The 21,595-nt window shown below is 38.0% G+C and overlaps 1 protein-coding gene across 17 annotated transcripts in view; it reads right to left on the bottom strand.

Moving 5' to 3' along the window:
- ENOX2 (ecto-NOX disulfide-thiol exchanger 2) overlaps positions 1 to 21,595 on the bottom strand; it is a 263,263-nt gene that overhangs the window by 20,846 nt on the left and 220,822 nt on the right. For all 17 annotated transcript variants that reach the window (XR_005985635.1, XM_041740642.1, XM_041740641.1 and 14 more), the window contains 4 exons: positions 17,437 to 17,670; positions 14,233 to 14,445; positions 12,362 to 12,468; positions 3,745 to 3,859 (listed from right to left, as the gene is read on the bottom strand). Coding sequence is in view for 16 of the 17 variants with exons in the window: in XM_041740642.1 (XP_041596576.1) it covers positions 3,745 to 3,859; positions 12,362 to 12,468; positions 14,233 to 14,445; positions 17,437 to 17,670 (669 nt within the window). In the remaining variant the exon portion in view is untranslated. The remainder of the gene's footprint in view (positions 1 to 3,744; positions 3,860 to 12,361; positions 12,469 to 14,232; positions 14,446 to 17,436; positions 17,671 to 21,595) is intronic.

A 21,595-nucleotide genomic window follows, 5' to 3' on the forward strand; every position in this document is an offset into this window, starting at 1 on the left:
ACTGGGCTTCATCATTTCATATTTAAATTCCTATAAAAGTCTCTGGTGGGTCTTTATTCAAAACTATTCCCCCAAAATATAATTCATGTTGCTTTTATCATACTAGCACCGTGATTGAGACATGTTTATAGGGCCATATTGTCTATTATGCTAAATATAACCATGGCATTCATGATTCCCCATAATCTGGACCCACCGTGTCCACTCAATCTTTTATCCCCCATACCCATCATCCTTGTTTCCTTCTCTGAGCCCTATTCCTTCTCATCTCCACATCAAGATACTTTCTTACTCTCCTTTTTCTCATCCAAACCTATTCATCTTTGTAGGTCCTGATCAATTTTCACTGGCTGCAACTACTCTGGCCACACTAATATCTCTTGGCCTTGTTGCATTCTAATGCAGTAAATTCTTATAGGTTAGTGCCAAGTGGTATTTCTTATATTTTATGTAAATTTACAGACATTGCACCTCTATTGCCATCAGCTTATAGGATGCAGTCCTCGTTAATTAACTGATCAAACTGTTTAATAAAACAGGGAATAATGAGAGGTGGGGGGGGAGGGAAGGAATGAGATTGAAAACCAAGAGAAGTGAAAACTTTGGCTAGAACAATAAAGGAGAATGATCTCAGTCAATATTTTCCAAATGTGTTCCCAGCATTTAAATCGTTTAGGATGTCTGATAAAACACAAATACCTGAACTTCATTATGGACCTACTTAATCAAACCTTGCAACCCATAAATCTGATTTTTTAAAGGTAGCCCAATGATACTTATATACACCAAATCTGAGAACCATTAGTTTAAGTGGAGAAGGCAGACAATAGATGCTGAAAAGGAACAGCTGTTCTTAGGTTTACTGGGCACATGCACTTTTTATCACAGTAACAATAGAATGAAATAGTTTTACACTATCATGGTTTGCTTTGATGTGATTCCCCCTCTTCAACATATTGCTTTGAGCACAGCAGTCCTTTCTCCTATGGCAAGCAAGAAGGTTTCCAGTACTGCATCACAAATATGGGCTGGGTAATACAGAGTCCCTTGAAGAATAAAAATTTTGTGGCACTCCAAGGAAAGGTTAACTGAGGCTGCTCAGCTAGATTTGACTCTTACTTTCTCTGGGACTAAAATTTAACCAGACATATGCTCTAGGCTCCTGGAATTCAAGTCTGGTAGCATGGAGAGAGAAAAAACAACTCTGAGATTTAGTGCTTACGCTTTTAATTGGAACCAAGTGAAACTAAAAGATGTAGCTGATTTAGATAAAACCTGAGGACCCACTTACTGGCTCACATTGAGCAGGATTTCTGCAGTTGACTACTACAGAAGCAAGATAACAAAATTAGATACGATCAAGGGGAAGAAGAATGCACAAAAGTCCTTGAATGAAAATGAATTGAAACCTTCTGGGAGAAAAGCTATTTGGTAAGCTCCATTAAGTCTATTGTAGATAGCTTTATTTGACAAAGCAGCATCCTGGCATGTGGAACAGGAAAGAAAATAGCTATAAGATGATCTGTCAGGGAGTTTCTAGTCTCTAAATGAATAAGATTCTGTGCAGTAGCCAATACAGCTTTTAACTCAAAAGAGATACAGAAGCAAAATGCAATTATATAACACTAGTAAGTGCATTTAATCTGAATCTCCCATACACACCCCCTCCCCCAATAACTCCTCAAATTCAGCAATTTATCAAGCCAATATTCAAACTTATGGTTACATTCATTTCAGGATAACACTGAATTAACACCGTAAACAATACTGTAGATACTGAGATGGAGATAGTTCTATAAGTCAAAGATTAGTCAGCTATAAAACATGTTAGCTAAGCACTTAAGTAATTTGAATAGCTCAATTATTATGAAACTTTTTTTAGCTGTAAGTTTATTGTATGCATTTGCAGTAATTAGTTCACTGTTCTGAAAATGCTAACTATCTACTGATTACAAAGGATTTATTCAATATATATGGAGGTTTAGATATTTAGGGATCTAACATATGGCAGAAATACAGTAAATACATATGTAACAGCTACAAATGTCTTTTTAAAAGTCTAATTTGGGACACTTGGGTGGCTCAGCAGTTGAGCGTCTGCCTTTGGCTCAGGGCATCATCCCGGAGTCCTGGGATTGAGTCTCGCATCAGGCTTCCTGCATAGAGCCTGCTTCTCCCTCTGCCTATGTCTCTGCCTCTCTCTCTCTGTGTCTCTCATGAATGAATAAATAAAATCTTTAAAAAAAGTCTAAACAAATAAATTTAAAAAAGTCTAATCTGGTGGTTTTCTTTCCTTAAGAGTTTCTGTTCATGGAATGAAGATTCTAGGACCACTCAAGTGGCTATAGAACTGCTGACTTCAATATGCAAGTACAGGAACCAAGAAATTCTGATTTGCATTATAATAAATTGGTTCTCCATCTCTGTCTCTGTCTCTGTCTCTGTCTCTCTCTCTCTCTCTCTCTCACACACACACACACACACACACAGAGTAGGGACAGTTTGTTATGATATCTCCAATGTTTGTTTGTTTGTTTGTTTGTTTATTTATATATTTTTTGTTATCTCCAATGTTTAGCACAGTGCTTGGCATGCAACAGTTATTAAGTGAATGAATGAATTCATTTAGCCATCCCAACATTCATGTTAAATGGTTGTATAATATACTTCCTACAAGCGTGGAATCTGAGCTCAATGAGACAGAAGTCCTTCCTGAGTCAAGAGGAACACAGTTGGGACTAGAATTCAGGTGCTCTAGCTTTAGGTCTCATGCTCTGTCCATGGTACCTTATTAACTTCTAAGACTACTTAGAATGGCTTACCTGAAAACACTAGTCTTTTGTGTGACGTTTTAATCTCCCTTCTGGTAATTCTCTCCCTGATTTGTTATGAAATTGTAGGGTGGTGTAGTGTCACATTGTTCAACAGGTTTGTATTATGAGTTTACTGGGGACCCACGTCATGGCCTGTCTCATAGTGAGGTCCTGACTATAGTAAGTAAGAGCAAAAGCCTTTACCCAGACATCTGTCTGTAGACTGCTGTTTGGTTCCTAATAAATCCCTAAGTAACCATGATAAAAGGCAGCAGATAGGTAGATTGTCACATATAGATATTTTCCCTTAGTTGGTAGAGTCTTTTTTAATTTTGTGATTCTTTAAAGAAAAATATTTAATTTGTATGAAGATATATTTATTAAAAGTATCTTTTATGATTTCTATCTTTGGAGACCTTCATCCCAAATTATATAACCAACTCCTACATTTTCCAGAATTTCTTTTGCTGTGTTTCTTTCTTTTTTTTTTTTTTTTACATTTGAATCTTAAATCCATTTGTTACTAATTTTGGTGTAAGGTATACGTGATGTAGGGAATCTACTTTTTAAGATGTTTGGCTAGCTATCTATTTATGTGTAAGCTCTCTTATGATTCTTACTATAGAACATATTATTAATAAATCCAAATCAAATATAGGACAATGCTACCTAAATGTCTAGCCCTTCTAAGAGAAGAAAGTCCAATTTTAATTCAGTACTGTGATGGAAGATGGGAGTGAATAAGAAGATCCTATAGCTACTGTGGATATTGATATTCAGCCACTGTGTCCTTATATGGCTTTACCAGTTGTTTCTAGCTGGTTCCAGACTGATGGTTTTGTGTCCATACCTTACTGGATGTTAGACGTTTTAAAATATCATACCTGCAAGTACATGTTAGTTAAATCAAACAAAGCAGAATTAACTTTACCTGATTCCTCTGTTTCTTTTGTTTCTGTGGTTTCTTCTATTTCGTCATCGGACATCTCCATTTCTTCTTCTCGTCTGATTCCCATTAATTCATCATTATGTATGTTGCGAATTTCCTAAGATTAAAAGTTATGCTTTGTAGGTGGGAAAGGTTAGAAAACATTGAATAAATGAACAGAGTTAAGGATAAGATGGAGCAGGGTTTTTTGACATGATAAAACTTCAGAGTACTCTTAAGGCAAGGGAAAAGGGGCACATTGGGGCTGAGACTGTCTTGACAGACAAAGCAGACTTTGTACATTCTGTCGTCCATAAGGCATTCTTTCCATATCCAGAGCTCTGGCAGTTGATGATTCTCATATCCTTCCTATGTTAGAAAGTACTGCTGCTCATGAAAGGCCTCTTACCTCTAACATGGATTTCTGGACTTTCCTTGAAGGATTCTGCCATTTTCACTTTCCCATGTCAAATCCTTTGAGTTTGCATCTTTCCATCCTCTTTCCTCTCCACTTACAGATTTACTCAACAGAACTGCTTTTTTTAAAAAAGATTTTTATTTATTTATTCATGAAAGATACAGAGAAAGAGGCAGAGACACAGGCAGAGAGAGAATCAGAGAAAGAGAAGCAGGCTCCATGCAGGGAGCCTGATGTGGGACTCAATCCTGGGTCTCCAGGATCACACCTTGGTCCAAAGGCAGGCGCCAAACCGCTGAGCCACCCAGGCATCCCTCTCAACAGAACTGTTAATCTAACTTTTGCAGGTTTAGAAGTTATAGCAAAAATGAGCCGTCAGGAGTGAAGAACTTCTATCCCTTCTATGGATAGTAACTATTCTCTGAACAAAACACAAAATCAAACCAAGCCAAACTCCTAACTACTTGATGTCACTGGAGAGTGAACAAAAGCAAGTATATCCTAAAGAGTTGCTGACATCTGGAAGAAGGATATGGGTCTCTCAGTTTTTTCAGGGCCTTTTAGTCTGACAGCAGACCACAGTTAGCAGCTCACAGGGTGGCTATATTTTTAATAGAAAACATTATCTTTATATCCTAAAGAAATCAAGGAGAAAGCCACAGAAAATTGAGGAAGGATCCCAGAAAGGAGACAGCCAAAGAGAGAGAGATATCCAAATTCTGTGTATAATATCTGCTCAAACTTCTGCATGACCCTTGAACCATGGAAGCACACAACAGATTCCAAACAACACAGCTAAGTCTAAAAGAACTGAGATTTGAGCTGCCATCTAAGAGAGAAAATTTCCAGCTTAAATTGAGTTAAGTAAATTGACTGTTTTTTTTTTTATTTTTTTTAATTGACTGTTAAAAGAAACCAAAGTCAGCCTTCTTTGGAAGAACATAACAGAATGAACATAACAGGATATAACTAGAACCTTAAAAGCAAAATATTCAAAAAGTGCAGGCAAAGTCCCAAATTACTTGACATAAAAAGAACTAGGATGAGATGATCTGTCTTGAAGAGAAAAGAAAATCAGCAGAGATCAAACATAAAATGAACCAGATATTAAAGCAGATAAGGAGTTAAAGCAACTATTATAACTATTTCAACGATAGAAAGGAAATACATTCATAATGAATGAAAAGAGAAACAGAAACTTTAGAAAAGAACCAACTGGAAATTCTAAAACTGAAAAATATAATTTCCAAAATAAAAGTTACCGGATGAGCCTAACATTACAATAGAGATAGCAGAACATAGAAAGAACTTAAAGAGAGAACAATACAGATTTATCCAATCTGAAGAACAGAGAAAAACTAACTGGAATCACAGAGAGAAGAGATTAAATGACTCAGAATACTTGAAGAAAAAGTAGTTTAAGATGTCTCAAATTTGATGAAAGACATTAATTTATATATTCAAAGAGCTCAGTGAACCCCAAGCAGGAGATGTGTGAAAAAGGTGTATCTAAGAACACCATAGTCAAACTGCTGAAAACCAGAACATAAAGAGAAACTGTTTAACTCTTTAGTTAGGTAAACTCATTGTGATAATCATTTCACAGTCCATGTAGGTCAAATCATAATGCTGTACACCTTAAATATATACAGTACTGTATGTTGGTTCTACTCAGTAAAACTGGACAAATAGAGAAACTCTTAAAAGCAACAAGAAAAAAACCAACACATTATATACAAAGAGACAATTTGAATACTTTGATATATTTTGGAAACAATATAGGCCAGAAGTCAGGGGAACAATATCTTTAAAGTACAGGAAGAGATAAAAGTACCTGTTTATTCAGAATTCTATATGCAGGGAAAAATTCTTTCAAGAAGGAAAATGAATTAAATCTATTTTCAGACAAATGTAAATGCAAGAATTTGTCACCCAAAATTTTGCACTATAAGAAATGCAGAAGAAAGTTCTTCAGGCTAGAGGGACGAGCTACCAGAGTAAACACAGATCTTCATGAAGGCAGGAAGAACCTTGGAAATGATGGAGATCACACTGGAAAAGTCACTTTAAAAAAAGTCAGCATGAAAACTGTGCATTTTGGAGCAGCTTACAATCATTTAGAGGCCACTTAACATCTGTCAGAGACTTCTCAGCATTGAGCTGAGAATTACTTGCCTATCTTAGCCCCAATTGGGTCATAATACAGGAAATATCCAAAGCTGTCTGGTGAAAATTGCCTCCATTTAGGGGGATTATAAATATTTCAAATGGGTTTCTTAATAATTAATGCTATAGTTAATCACTATCTCAACTAATATCTTCCTTTCTTATGCCATTTACTGGGGAAAATAATAATAATTTCCATGTCAAGATAAATTTTCGCCAGATAAAGAAAAGTCCGTTTTGAAAATGCAAGCTACTCAATATTATCACCAGTAGTTAAGATGTAATAGAAAAATAGGAGTAATAGAAAATAGAAGTACCAACATAGCATCTCTTATGTAGGGACATTACTTAAAATAGAAGAAAACAGTGACTTGCTTGAGAAAAATGAGGTTTAAAGGGCTGTGTCAAGAGAGAGATTTGCTATGTCTTATTCAAACTTGTTGCACAGAGAAGAAAAGAATTGCTCATTTCTAAAAATTCATTCTGTCTCAGGAGTCTGGGTTTCAGTTATCATCAAAGAACAGTTACCGGCAAGGTGATTATAATGAGGTTTGACACTGGCAAATTCAAATATTGTACAACTTGCAGAATCAGGAAAAGTTGTGGTTGTCCTAGTCACCTAACGAAAATGTAGCCTGTCAGAGGGTGTAAGCAGAGACCAACTTTCAATTCACAAACATGTCATCGGACTCTGGGAAAGTTATTGTGTTTCTCAGAAGAGTAAATTGTGTTCCTTCCAGGGGAATGTCCAAGGGCAAGAAGATCTGAGAGCTAAGACATGACCTGTAGCTGCTCAGCACCCACAAAACATCTTTCTGCTTCCAGCTGGGCAAGAAAGAATAATTTCTTCTGAGAAGTATAAAAAGTTCAAAAACTGAGCGATATAGCTTATCTAGAGGTCTTTCACATCTTCAAAAAATCTCCAGAAATAGAAGGACCTATGGGTAAAATTTACCTCAATGCCTGAAAGTACTTCAGTAACCAGAGTTACTAGTTCCTTTAGTAGATAATGAAATGATGGTAGAAAAACTAAGGGGACCCTTGTTCTCTGTTGTTTAGATAGGCATGCAAATTGGCAGAGCTTAGAGCTTTCTAACCATCAGGGAATTCCCTTTAGATACAAAGAAACTAAGCCCTGTATTATTACTCTCCTATAAATATTCCATACGAAGCCACGTGAAGGAGATAAAGGCAAAGAGAATATCACAGGTTAAAGGGCACCATAAGTAAACTTATGAGGAGCATTTAGTAAATGTATAAGTTAAAGCAAGTACGTTTAAAAATTTTTTTAAAAAATTTATTCATTCATGAAAGACGCGGAGAGAGAAAGAGGCAGAGACACAGGTAGAGGGAGAAGCAGGCTCCATGCAGGGAGCCCGACGTGGGACTCGATTCCGGGTCTCCAGGATCACACCCTGGGCTGAAAGCGGCGCTAGACCATTGAGCCACCCGGGCTCCCCCAAGTAAGTTTTTAATTCTTTGAAAGCCTTACCTTTAAAGCACTTGATATCCAAGATACCTTTTTTTCTGTCTTTCTGGTTGGGTCAAGAAAGCTCTACTTTGGTAAGCAAATTCTAACAAATACCTTCAGAGTGAAGCACTAAAAGGTAGCATTTACCCAGGGAAGGCACTCCACCTAGCCAGGGTGTAGTGCAGGTAGGAGAAGGACTCTGAGTCACTCAAGTGCAGGCAGCAAGAGAAGTGGCTGCTTCCCAGATTTGCCTCCTTTCCCATCCTGATACCTGGATCTGGTGCTGAAGCCCAAAAAGTGGCAATAACATGCCAAAACATTTTCCAGAAGTTTTCATTTGTAAATCTCTACCTGAAATTGACTGGGCTGTGTCAATGAGAGACACTATACTGAAAAAGGAAAGCTAGCACTCCTAAAGCATCTATACCATTCTCTTGCCCACAGTGGACCTCTGATAGTTTTCATTTAAACAGCAAGCTGCTAGTGATTTTAAAAAACTCATTATGATGGCTTTGAGTCTGTTTTAATGGTAACTTTTCCTGATGCTTAGAAATTTGCACACTGCTCCACAATGGAGGAGAAAGCTCTTTTATACAGAATCAAACTGAAACCCGACAGAGGAAAATGCACCGAAAGAATCACTTCTGTACCAGCTGACATTTTAAATTTATCAGAAAGTAAGCAAATCATGATCATTGCACATTAAGTATCTAACTCTGTAGTTTCATGAAAAGTTATGTGAACTTAAATTCATCTTACTCATGTGTTATGATAGGAACATGGTTATCAGTACAGCAAAGTTCCTTATTAATTGTGTAACAAAACTGTACTTACCTAGGCTTTCAACATTAACAGGATACTTGGTGAGGAAGGGGTCAGATGAAGGAATGGAAAGGAACAGATAGCTTCTACACTTACGTAGAAATTTGAATCTGAGATATCATTCAGTATAATGAAGCAAAGCACAAACACAAGTTCTTAATGCCTGTTGTATGATACATATGGAAATAAAAATTAGGTTGATCCAAATTGTGTTAGCAGGTGTCCTGATGACTGAAAGCTAATAGCTAGTATTAGTACACATGGGTCCTAAAACAGGGTATGTGGATGACTTGAACATCTAGCTGCAAACAGTTCTTCAGAGTTTGGAATGGTAGGCTTGGAAATCTAGAGAGAAAGTTATTTTAGCAATCACAGTATCTCCTTTTACAAGAATGCTAGCAATTATCAAGTCCCTTTCCCTCTGTCCCAGTGGTATAAAATCTTATACTGGGGAGGTTGCAAGGGGGTCTGTTCTAGTGCCTACTGCTATGGCTCTAGTTTCTATATATCAACTAAGGTTTAACTTCTAATCTAGGCCAGCTTCTCGGTGAGAGAAACATGCAGGTTTTAAACAGTTCTATAGAAAAAGAGTTCATACAATACACAGAGATGTCAGTAAAGTCACTATAAACACGAATTTTTAGTAAAATGGGACTAGCTTTCTCTTATTACCCTTTTCGATTGTATCAGCAGGAGCCCCACACATATATAAATAAGGAACATAAACCAATGAAAGACACATTAGCAAACTAGTATGCTGAGCATATGCTACCAAGATGAATGCCTGATTCCCTGAATGTGGGGACTTTTCCTTCTTGCTCCATAACCCTGCTCTCACCAGAGTAAGACACTATTGGCTGCTGGTAGGATGACAGTAAGACAAGGAGCAGGTAGTCTGTGACATGAGGAGATTACCAGCTAGGTTATTCTCAAAGCCAAATGGTAAAAAAGGCTCAACATCAGAAACTTTCATCTTGATGAAACCTCTGACATAGGGTTGTAGCTGTCATCCATAGGCCAAGAAAAAGCTGGTCTAGTTGATTTAAGTCACTGATATACTCTGGTTCTCAGTGGGATGTTCAGAGACAGCCCCAATTTAAGAGGATGGTTGTCACTTGCTACAGAGTTTCCTATTATTGAGTATGCAGAGGTTAAAAAAAAAGCCTGATTTAAAGAGGTATCCATGTAAAGTAGAAGAGGTCTTTTTAAGGTTTAGGAAATGCCATGTCAGAGGAAGGTCATTAGCTATATTCCACTTTCAGTAGTTTTACTTATCAAGATTGAGGTATTCAAGGTAGGACTTAATTTAATCCAATTTGACAGGCAGGAAGCATTTTTCTGCATTCCCACAGTCTACAAAATAAATCATGAAACATGTAGCTCTTGGCAAGTCATGCTAGTCATATCCCTTATCCTCATCACTCTGCCAAGGAAGGTCTGCTACAATATTAGGTGATAGGGTGGATAACTCTCATTCTCTACAGGCCCATTGAAATGTCCAGTTTACTGACTATCTTTACTGAGAAGGTAATTAAATTCAAGTATATACCCACCAGATAGGTAGGCTTGATAGAACTATAGTTCTTATAGAGAGCCTTGATAAATAATATTAATGGAAATATTTTACTGCAAAGTCATTTATAGAAGGGTTGTGGTCTGGGCAAGTCAGTGCTCAAATCAGAGGCTCCCTTCCTCCTATGAAAAGACATTATTATACTGGCAGGGCTTTCCTCAATGGCTATGGCAGTTGAGGCAGCTTCTTCCAACCCTGAGTATGGATACATGTGTACATGTATTGAAAAAAAGTAGAGACTTAATACTGCTTTTCTATAATTATAAGACATAATGAGCATTTTTTCTCAACCTTTAATTTTCTGAACTGTTCAAACTAAGGAGTTTGGATATTTTTAATTTTGATATTAAGCTCCACTCCCCTCCTCCCACCTTGATCACTTTCTTTACCTTTCTAGCTCCCTGAGGGCAAAGACCATCTCGTCCTGCATTGCCTGTCATAATGCCTCAGACAGAGAATGTGCTTTTTGTTAATGTTTGAATTGAACTGTGGAATTTTGTTTATTGAGCCTCAACAAAGTTGGGTATCCCTAGGATTCTAAAATAATTTTGTGCTACTGTAAGACAATAGCTCCCTGTTTTGTTCCTAATTTTCTTTTTAAAAATAATTTAAAATATTACTAGCTTTGTATGACTCTACTTATCCATTGGGCTGATGTCCTCAGGGAGCTCTCACTGATTCCCAGATCCCTTTGCTGAGCCAGAACTGATGGCTCAGAAACTATCAGTTTATGAACATGGTTTGGCTTATTTTCCTCTAAATGCTTTTCACAGTTTTCAAATTGTAGCCACACAAACTATGCCATGTATTCTCATGAAGGAAGGAAAGAATAGATGGCTATCTTCATTTTATAGGTTAGGAAGTTGAGGTCCACAAAGATTACATGGCTCACTCAAGAGCACAAGGCAGTTTATACCAGTGCTCCAAAAAGAATTTCTAGTCTTGAACTGACCACTTACTGGCTGTGTAAACATTTCTGCATCTCAATTTCTTCACATGTAAAACATGGCTATCATGCCTACTTATTATCCCTTATGGAGTTGTGAATGGTAAACTGAAATATTATTATTTGCCATTTAGATAGCATCTATATTTTTCAAACTCTACACATCTCTTATCTCATTTAATCACACAAGATTGGTTTCATTATTATCACCAATTTATAGGTGAAAAAGCAGAGACCAAGAATGGCTGACTAACTTGGTTGAAATCATAGGGCTGCAATGTGTCAGAGCTAAGATATGGATTCTCTGACTCCAGATTCAGCATTCTTTCCACTATACCACATCTCCTGGGAGGCTCACATAGGTGAGGCAACCAATGTAAAAGTGCTTTATGAAATGCAAATGCCTTACAAATGCTATGTAAACATTAAGGAATATTACAGCCTGCACTGCTAGAAATAACGGGACTGCTACCACACTAGCAAAGAGGACCCAGAAACAAAGTTGAAAAAGCTGCTGCATGCACAGACCAAAAGTGTCAGGGCTGGGTAAGGAAGTTGCTCACAGGAACAGAAGAACTTGAAGTATATGCCATTCCAAAGGCAGATCCACAAAAACAAACCTCCCATCTTGGTTTTTAATCTTGGAATCAGGATAGCAGCCTAATCACATCAGATATATTCTATGCTAAAAGTCACCTGAGCACAAGCACAGAGCTGTGTGTCAACCTTAATTTGAAATCAGAGTCCTCTGTTACCTTTAAAGCTGCCACCTATAATGATGGCTGAGTGGATTTGATAAAAGAGGCTCAGAAATTTCAATGCTCCAATGTAACACCAGGCAGCTTCCAGCCTCAACTGTCAAGATGCTCTAATAAATATAAGACAACCCTAATATTACTAACACTAGACACATGGGTCAGTAATTATTGTACCCAAGACTAGCTAGCTTAGAGAAGTAAACTTACAATTTCACAGCTGCAGTTTCACTAAGTTTTTCATCCAGCAGAATGCATTCAAGACAACACGTGCACATTTATTACCCTTTCGGCAGCACATGGTCTGGTCACAGTGACAGGCTAGAGAACACATTGTAGTGTTTCATTAGAGCCTTGTTGTGATCATGGGAGCTTGGCACTGTTTAATTATCACTAAACTCCAAATCAATAACTTGTTAAAGAAAGAAACTGTCCCCCTGAGGGGCTACCAGAGTAAAAAGTTACCAACCTCAGCTTGTTTGCACCAAACGCTGATGTTTTTACGCTGGGCTTTTGTGAAATGGTCCCATGCCTTTTGTTTGGAGGCAGAATGGTACACAGCTACTATCTGCTCAACTGTGGCATCAGATCAGCAGTTGAATCAGGTTGAGGTATCATCCAGGGATGGCAAAAGAGAGGAGAAAAGAAATAAGGGATGCATCAGGCTTGTTTTATCTTCTCAGGACACCACTAGGCTATGGTTGTGCTCAGAAAAGGTTACATGTGTTGGAGAACCATGATCTTAAAGAAAACTCAAAGGCAGAGATATCCATACACAGAATAAAGAAAGGAAACTCCAGAAGGTTTGGGGTGAAATGGTGACTAAAGTTTTAATACAGAAAGTCTGTATGTATTCAGGCAGGTGAGGTAAGGGTTGTAGTGAATGTGATTTAGTACTAATGACCCAGCACAGCGTGGCAACGAGCGGCTGGTTGTACCAGCTCCTTTGGACCACGGACTTCTTTCATAAACTAGCCTTCCAAAATGAGCCTGCATGCTTCACTTCAACAGAATCCACCCTTTTGTTTTTCTGAGGTATATTTAACCAGAATCATCAAATCAGAACCTAAGATGAAGGGAATCTATTTTAAGTCTACATAGATAGGCTCGTTGACCAGAGAAATAGAAGTTTTGTGGAAGAATACTGTAAGTGCAGTCCAAAGAGTATTTTTCATAGTCTCTTAAGATGTCAAACAGAGAAATGTATACAAATATTCTAGTGCTTTTACCTAACCAGTTCAAGAGGAGGGAAAATTAGACATGACTTCTCTGGGAAAGGAACAGTAGGACTAGAGCCTTTTCCTGGGTGGATGTTCACAGTAAGAAAATCCAGAGGTGTTCTTTTTTTTTCTTTACAGCCCTGATTGTATCCTATGAATGATTTAAGGATTTATAGTCCCATGATGCTTGCTGCTCTTTTTTACTATTTGTTTTGAGGTCCTAAAAACATGTACTTTCTCAGCCTGGATTCTAGGCCTGTATATATTTTCAGTATAAAAATGGAAAATGAAAGAACTCTTCTTTAATCCTAATTATGTGAGTCAAGTGTGGGAAGTCACATATGAGAAGAGTGAGCCTTAACTGTTTAAAGCCAAATAATAAAGCTATACCCTTATTCTTAAGGTGAATATAGTTCCTTACTCAAAATATGTGTGCACATAGTTGTATAATACGCTGAACTAAAAACATCACTTAAGATTTTTTTCTGATCTGTCTCATTTAAGAGACCTTGAAAAGGTTTGGAGTAGTACTTCTTTTTGAAAATGGCCATTTTGGTGGCTTCCCATTCCGCCCACTGTCTACAACATCCAGAAAAAATACAGAAGTAGAAGAAAGTAAAGGGAAAACAATAGGTAGAAGTAGCAAATTTGGTTTCTATTCAATCACCCTGGGAAACATAATTATACTTTCACTAACATGTAGTACCTGAAAAACATAGTATGATAATGATGCAAATCTGAAGCAGAGAAGCTTACAAATGCTGATGCTGCCTTCTAACTTTCACAATGAAATACCAAACTTTCCACTGAGGCCTGGGGATACTTATCACTTACTTTTGAAAACAAGCAAAAGTAAAAGCACAAGATTGTGGTCTAGCTGTCAGTGTTTCTAAGGAGCTGAAGGAGATATACCCAAAAAAGTAAACATAGGAGGTACCCACATGTATCCCGTTAAACTGGAGCTCAGGCATTTGACAATATAAGGAGAGCACAGGGCAAAGAAGGGATCCTTGCCCCATGCCACAGGATGGCTCTTTGTAGGCCTGGCTCTCATTCAGAGAATGTGGCACCTAAGTGAAGGGCGCTCTCACCCTTCCACAGAACTCTGACTTCCACTCACATTGAATGAGAATTCCGGACAGGGCCTGCTTAAATTTCTCCTTAGCTTCTTCCATGTCTTTCTCATGGGCAGCTTTCTCGTTCACCAGGCGGCGAACATGGCTGTTGGCTGACTGGATCATGGAGTAGAAGTTGTTGGCACTGCGACGGTTCACCTCTCCTCGCTCAATCCAGGTGAGCAAGGTCTGCACAGCTTCTGAGAATTTGGAATCATCTGAAGAGAGAGGGTTTTTCAGATCACTAAACATAACCACGTCTCTATCTACCCAACATGCTGGTAAGGAGGCCGCCATGGCTCATTGAAAGTGCTTGTTAAATGAACTGCAGAGCTTGCCATCAGGGAAATACAAATCAAAACCACAATGAGATACCACCTCACACCAGTGAGAATGGGGAAAATTAACAAGGCAGGAAACAACAAATGTTGGAGAGGATGTGGAGAAAGGGGAACCCTCCTGCACTGTTGGTGGGAATGTGAACTGGTGCAGCCACTCTGGAAAACTGTGTGGAGGTTCCTCAAAGAGTTAAAAATAGACCTGCCCTATGACCCAGCAATTGCACTGCTGGGGATTTACCCCAAAGATACAGATGCAATGAAATGCTGGGACACCTGCACCCTGATGTTTCTAGCAGCAATGTCCACAATCGCCGAACTGTGGAAGGAGCCTCGGTGTCCATCGAAAGATGAATGGATAAAGAAGATGTGGTTTATGTATACAACGGAATATTACTCAGCCATTAGAAACGACGAATACCCACCATTTGCTTCGACATGGATAGAACTGGAGGGTATTATGCTGAGTGAAGTAAGTCAATCGGAGAAGGACAAACATTACATGGTCTCATCCATTTGGGGAATATAAAAAGTAGTGAAAGGGAACAAAGGGGAAAGGAGAAAAAATGAGTGGGAAATATCAGAAAGGGAGACAGAACATGAGAGACTCCTAACTGTAGGAAACGAACTAGGGGTGGTGGAAGGGGAGGTGGGCGGGGGGGTGACTGGGTGACGGGCACTGAGGGGGGCACTTGATGGGATGAGCACTGGGTGTTATTCTATATGTTGGCAAATTGAACACCAATAAAAAATAAATTTATATAAAAAAATAAATGAACTGCAGAGGATGAGGAGCCATGTGTGAGCACATGAGCACACAAGAGCACATGCAGGCAACCTGAAAGGATGAAAGACCCAAAAAGTAGTCAGATTGGTTGGATTTTCTGAAGAATTTTCAGAAGGAGAATTGTTCCTTCTTTTAAAAAAAAAGTTTTCTCTACTGATAGTTTACTGATTAGAGTAGAAGTTTACTGATTAGAGTTTTCACATATTGCAGATTTCTTAACCTCCCTGATTGTGTGTGTGTGCATGTATATACCGTATGAATTAGCAATGAGAGAACTTCAGAATCCTACAGTCCTGTTTTTTTAATAAGGAAAAGTAAATTTGAGTCTTGAGTTTAACTTGAATTTGATAGTAACTTTATCCTGGAACCATGAAATTATAGTGTTGGAGGGAACCTTAAGAAAGAGTTAGTTACATGGTTAGTTCTTTAGGTATAAACACTTACATTTTTGACCTTTTATAGCCTCATTCCTGCATTCAGTCCACAGCCCCAGGTTTTTCACTCGGTCCCAGTCACAATCTATTTTGATGTAATTAATTCTATTTCTACATTTCTCCACATCCTGCTTCTCTTGCCTGAGGAACCCTCCAAGTAGATTTCTGCAGCTAGTTAGGAGTTGTTTTCTGATGTTAAAATAGTAGCACAGCTTATCCAAAGCTTCTGGTTCAGCTTCCTGAGATAGGCACTTATAAATTCTGCTGTTAAAGGCTCCTGAGAAAGAGAATCCATTCACATCCAACTAAAGGCCCCTTCTAGGGCTCTACATCCCTGTCTAGCCAGAAACCCTTATATCCCTGGAACTGTCTCTCACTGTGATTTGAACTTCTTGCCTCTTGCCATTTTTCAGTGCAGACTTGTAATGACAGGTAAACCTCCCCTTTATAGCAGCTTTTTCTTCCACTACTTGCATACAATCTTTATGTTTGCTGCTCATTTTTTGCATCAGGTCCACATAACCAACACGTTCATCTTTAAAAAAAATTCAAACCGACTTGTTTGGTGTCCTATGAATATGATGTTTTACCAATGCTTTCCACCCTTCTAGCTTTTCAAAATGTACCATTATTTCTGTGTCTGTACTCTGTGTTTCTCTTCTCTTAAAGGAAGGCAAAATCAATCCAAATGAAGGATTTCTTAAATGTGTGAATGAATCTCTTAGGCTATATGTTACAAACAAGTTTGGTGAATGAGACCTATTTGGAAAGCGGAATTAGCAGCATCTTGCTGAGTCTAGAGCACAAGAATCAGGGAAAATTCATACCATTAGATCTGGGTTGGTATCATCAATAAGATCAATAGGACAGCAGCATTCATCCAATAAAATCAACCATACTTGGAAAATGAAAAAGACTGGATTGGAGCACCTAATGCAGGAGCCCAGGCAGGGCAATTAATATTAAATTAGAATAATGGCTCTGAGAGTCAAGCAGGGGCAACAGAAACACAAACAAAAGGGAGCATTAGCAATGTCTCAAAGTCTCCATAGTCACTAGGTGAAATAAGTTTGGCCATTTTAAGTATTTAAAGAAGTCCTCTTTTGGTTGGTTGCAGTTAAGTCTTTGAGCGATCTAAGAATAGACACAGTGATTGATCACTCTCTGGGCCCGCATTTTCTCATCTGTGGAAAGGGAGTTTTTTTTTTTTTTGTGTGTGTGTGTGTGTGTGTGTGTGTGTTTACCAGAGTTTTCCAGGGTCACATCAACTTCTATCATTCTGATTTAGAATTCAAAACTAACTTGTTATCCACAATGAAATCGGATGCTGACAGGTCCTAAGTAATGAATCATAGCTAAAATTCTCTGATGTAGAAAAGTGGGAAAAAAGAATCTTGTCCTCTTATGTATATAGAGAAAAACACCATCTCTTGAGGCAATGAAGGAACCCAAACCCCCTGGGAGTGAGGGACAAGTTTTTCTGCTTCTTCAGTTACTTGGTATACCTCTCTAATCTGCAAAACTCCAACACAAGAATGCTTAGGATCCATTAGCGGGAAATTCAAATTATTAAATGCCAACAACACCAATATATCTATTAAATTTTCCCAAAGAGTTCTTTTAATCACAAAGCTTAAGTGCTTTCTGTACCTTTTAGTTTTTCAGCAACAATGCTGCATTCATGATCTGAATAGTGAACCACTGGTGGTGGGGATGGTGGGCGCAATCTTTCTTCTTCCATCCTTCTACGGTGGCGCTCCTCCCTTGCAAGCATACGCTGTTTGCATTCCCACTCATACAGGTCATCTCGAGCCTGTGCAAAATCAACGTGGAGCCGGCCTGTGTCCTTCTTGTCAGTGCTAGATCCCAGGCGAATGCGATAACCTGAGTGCACCAAGAGGGAGAGAGAGGAGTATCGGAGTAGCTCAATGAACTCTTTTCCAAGTTCAGTGTTTCAGATGTGGTTGCGGCAGGTGCAAGTGACCACATAACCTTGAATTCTCTCCCTACTATGGTAGGTGAACCATCAAAAGACTTGGAGTAGTTTCATTTCTGATAACAGTTTACTATTCTATGGGTTAGGTCAATCTTGTTCTTAGGAATTCTATTCCTCTATCTGCCACCCTATCTCTGGTAGAGGGAGGCTCTATGGGTAATGGTATTAAGAATGAGTCTTATATGGCACCATGGGTTGGAAAGAATGGGAAAGGTAGCCTCAGACTGTGATGTCTTTGGATAACTTCAGGAGTGTCAGTCATATCACCACGTAGAATTTTGATAAAATTTAAATGGATCAGCTTGGCATTCTGGTCCCCCAAACTGCATCTTTGATGTATTTGACAACCGTGAATCACCTGTTTTACTGGGAAAAAATGGATATGATGGGGAGTGGTCTGTAAACCAGGTGATAAATAATTTGGGATCCTTCAAAAAAGAGGTATGTGCTGGTAATATAGTGGTATAAGACCAGGATTTAGAAAACCAGGATTCAAGTCTATACCTCTACTTTTTGTGCCAGCTGTACTGGCCAAGTTAAATTTCTTAACAAAAACAAAAAACATTAATGTTTTATTGATTTTTTAAGTTTCAGAAACTTAGCTAGCTGCTTCCACATACGTTTATTTCCCTTCATTCTCAGCATAAGCTTGCAGAACAACTCCTGCCTTAACTAAAAATATGGACAATATATATGAAAAAAAATGGTTTTTTAAAACTTTGGACATTGGGCGATGAAGACAGAGATCACTGAGAAACATGGAGCAAATGAAGTGATCCCTATGATTTCTCCAGTTTATTACATAGAGAGAGTTTCTAGGCCTCAGCACAGGGAGGGGAACTCAGTCAAACCATGGTGAGCTCCCTGAAGAGATTGAACTAGGAATCCAGGGAGACTATCTATGGCAGATAGAGTTTATATGGCAGCACCTGGAAAGAAGAAAGCTATACAGAGAAAGAACTTCAGAGATCTGTGTGTGTAACACTCTCTGGAGCTCACAAAGGACTGGGAATAGTTCCTTTCCCCACAGCCAGAGCAGAAAAAAAAGAATATTTCACAGAGTGTTGCCTTAGTGGAGAAAAATGAGCCCTAGACTAAATCCTGCCCTGGTTCTGCTGAACCAAGCTTAAAAAACAAGACCTAAAAGGATAAAAATTTTTCCAAGTTACTTAACTGCATCCCAGAACAAAGTTCAAAGATATTTACAGGAATGGAAAATATCTGGTACCCAATATGGTAAAGTTCACAATGTTTGGTATCCAATAAAAAAATTACCTAATATTCAAAGAGGCAGAAAAATCATAAGATTTAAAAAATCAGCCAATCAAGAAAAAAAAATCAGCCAATCTAAATAGACCCAGAAGTGATAGAGAATATAATTAATATACAAAGACAGGAAAACAATTACTATAATTGGATTCATATGCTTAAGAAATTAGAGAAAATGTAACCATATTAACATGTAACAAAAAAGACATAAAAAAGAACCAAAACCAAATTTCTAGAGATTTAAATTATAATGTCTGAGGTGAAAAAATTCACTGAATAGGACCAAGGCAAATTAGACACTGCAGAAGAAAAGGTTAATGAACTTGAAGACACAGCAATATAAGCTATTCAAAATGAAATATGGAGGAAAAGGACTGAAAGAAAATGAAAAGAGTAACAGTGAGCTGTAGAACAACTTTAAGGGGCCTTCTACAGTCTAACTGGGGCCATGACTGGAGAGAGGGGAGGGAATAGAACAAATATTTGAAGAAATAAGGGCATAAAATGTCCAAATTTAATGAAAACTCAGAGATCTAAGAATTTCAATGAAAGTTAAGCACAAGTTAAGCACAATGTCCATGAAGGACATTACACCAAGCACATAATAATCAAAGTTCTCAGTACCAGTAATAAAAATAACATCTTAAAAGCTGCCATAGACTTAAGAAACATTATGTGCAGAGAGACAAAAAGATAACATATTTCTTTGGAAACAATACAAGTAAGAAGATAAAGAAGTAACATCTCAGAGGAAAAATAAAACTGCCCACCTATAATTTTACATCCAGAGAACACATCTTTCAAAAAGAAAGGTGCAATAAACTCTTTTTTGATACATACAAATGCTGAAAGAATTAATCAGGAGCAGACTTGCACTATAAAAATTGTTAAAGGAAATTTAAGCACAGGGAAAATGATACCAAATGGAAATGTGAATCCATACCAAGGAAGGAAGAACATACAAAATGTATGATTCCATTTATATGAAACTCTAGAAAATGTACACTAATCTGACAGACAATGGAGCAGTGGTGGTCTGGGGAGAGAAGGGAGGGGTAGGAGAAAGGATTCACAAAAGGAGTATGAAGGAAGCTTTTGGGGGAGGTGGACATGTCCATTATTTTGACTGTAGTGATGGTTTCACAGCTATATGTATGTCAATAAAACCAAACATCATTTTAGAAATATATGAAGTTGTCAATTATTACACTTCAACAAAGCTGTTATAAAGAATAATACCCCTTACCACTAAAACTGCTACACATTCCTTTTATTTTTTAAAGATTTTATTTATTTATGAGAGAGAGAGAGAGAGAGAGAGAGAGAGAGAGAGAGAGAGAGAGGCAGAGACACCGGCAGAAGGAGAAGCAGGCTCCATGCAGGGAGCCCGACATGGGACTCGATCCCAGGTCTTCAGGATCACGTCCTGGCCTGAAGGCAGTGCTAAACCAATGAGCCACCCGAGCTGCCCCCACATTCTTTTCAGAAAGAGGAAGAATAAATTTCATAAGCACATTTTGCTAGGGATCTTTACAGTTTACAATGCACTCTCACACTCAGTCATCTTATTTGACCATCTGAGCCATGAGAAAAATGGCTATTAATGATTACCTTGCCTATTCTCCTAGAATCATGGAGAGGATCAAATAAGAGGATGACATGAAATGAAAGCGTAGTATAAACACACGACAGATATTGTGATGGTATGAGATTGGTATACCGTGCACAATGACAGCTCCCTAAGATACTCAATCTCCAATAGAAAAAATGGTATTTCTACATTCTCAGCCCCTTTTCTAAGAGATTTTTGTTTGTGTTAACCTCTTTTTTTTTAACATGTGGGAGAACAGCCATCTAATTCAGATTTCTAGCACTAATGAGCTTTCAGGGAGCAGGTTCAAATTTAAAGGGCAAAATTTAGTTATTTTCACATCACTGATTGCAATCTCCTTTCCTCTGGAAGCCTTGAGAATATTTCCAGGAAGTGGTTGTTGCCAGAACACCGATTTCAGTGATGTTTAGATGGATATCTCCTGAGCAGCACCTTTTATATACAACTGTTCAGAGTTTTTCAAGACTTTTAAGTTCTTATTAAAATAGTCCATTGTAGAATGCTCTATTATCATTCCTAAGTGCTGTCAAATCTTCAGTACATTTTATAGCAGTTAGCAAATGTAATAAGAATATTCTACATCTCAATAGACAAATTATGGAAGCAGCCCACGTGTCCATTGATAGACGAATGGATAAAGTAGAGGTAGTATATATATGGAATGGAATATATATGATGGAATATTATTCAGCCATAAAAAGAATGAAATCCTGCTGTTTGCAATGACATGGATTGGGCTACAGAGTATTAGGCTAAATGAAGTAAGTCAGAGAAAGACAAATACCATATGATTTCACTCATATGTGGAATTTAAGAAACAAATTTAAGAAAGCAAAGGAGAAAAAAGAGAGAGACAAACCAAGAAATAGACTCTTAACAATAGAGAACAATCTAATAGTTACCAGAGGGGAGATGGGTGGGGGGATGGAGGA

This window comes from Vulpes lagopus, chromosome X (genome assembly GCF_018345385.1).
Source record: "Vulpes lagopus strain Blue_001 chromosome X, ASM1834538v1, whole genome shotgun sequence".
NCBI lineage: Eukaryota > Metazoa > Chordata > Mammalia > Carnivora > Canidae > Vulpes > Vulpes lagopus.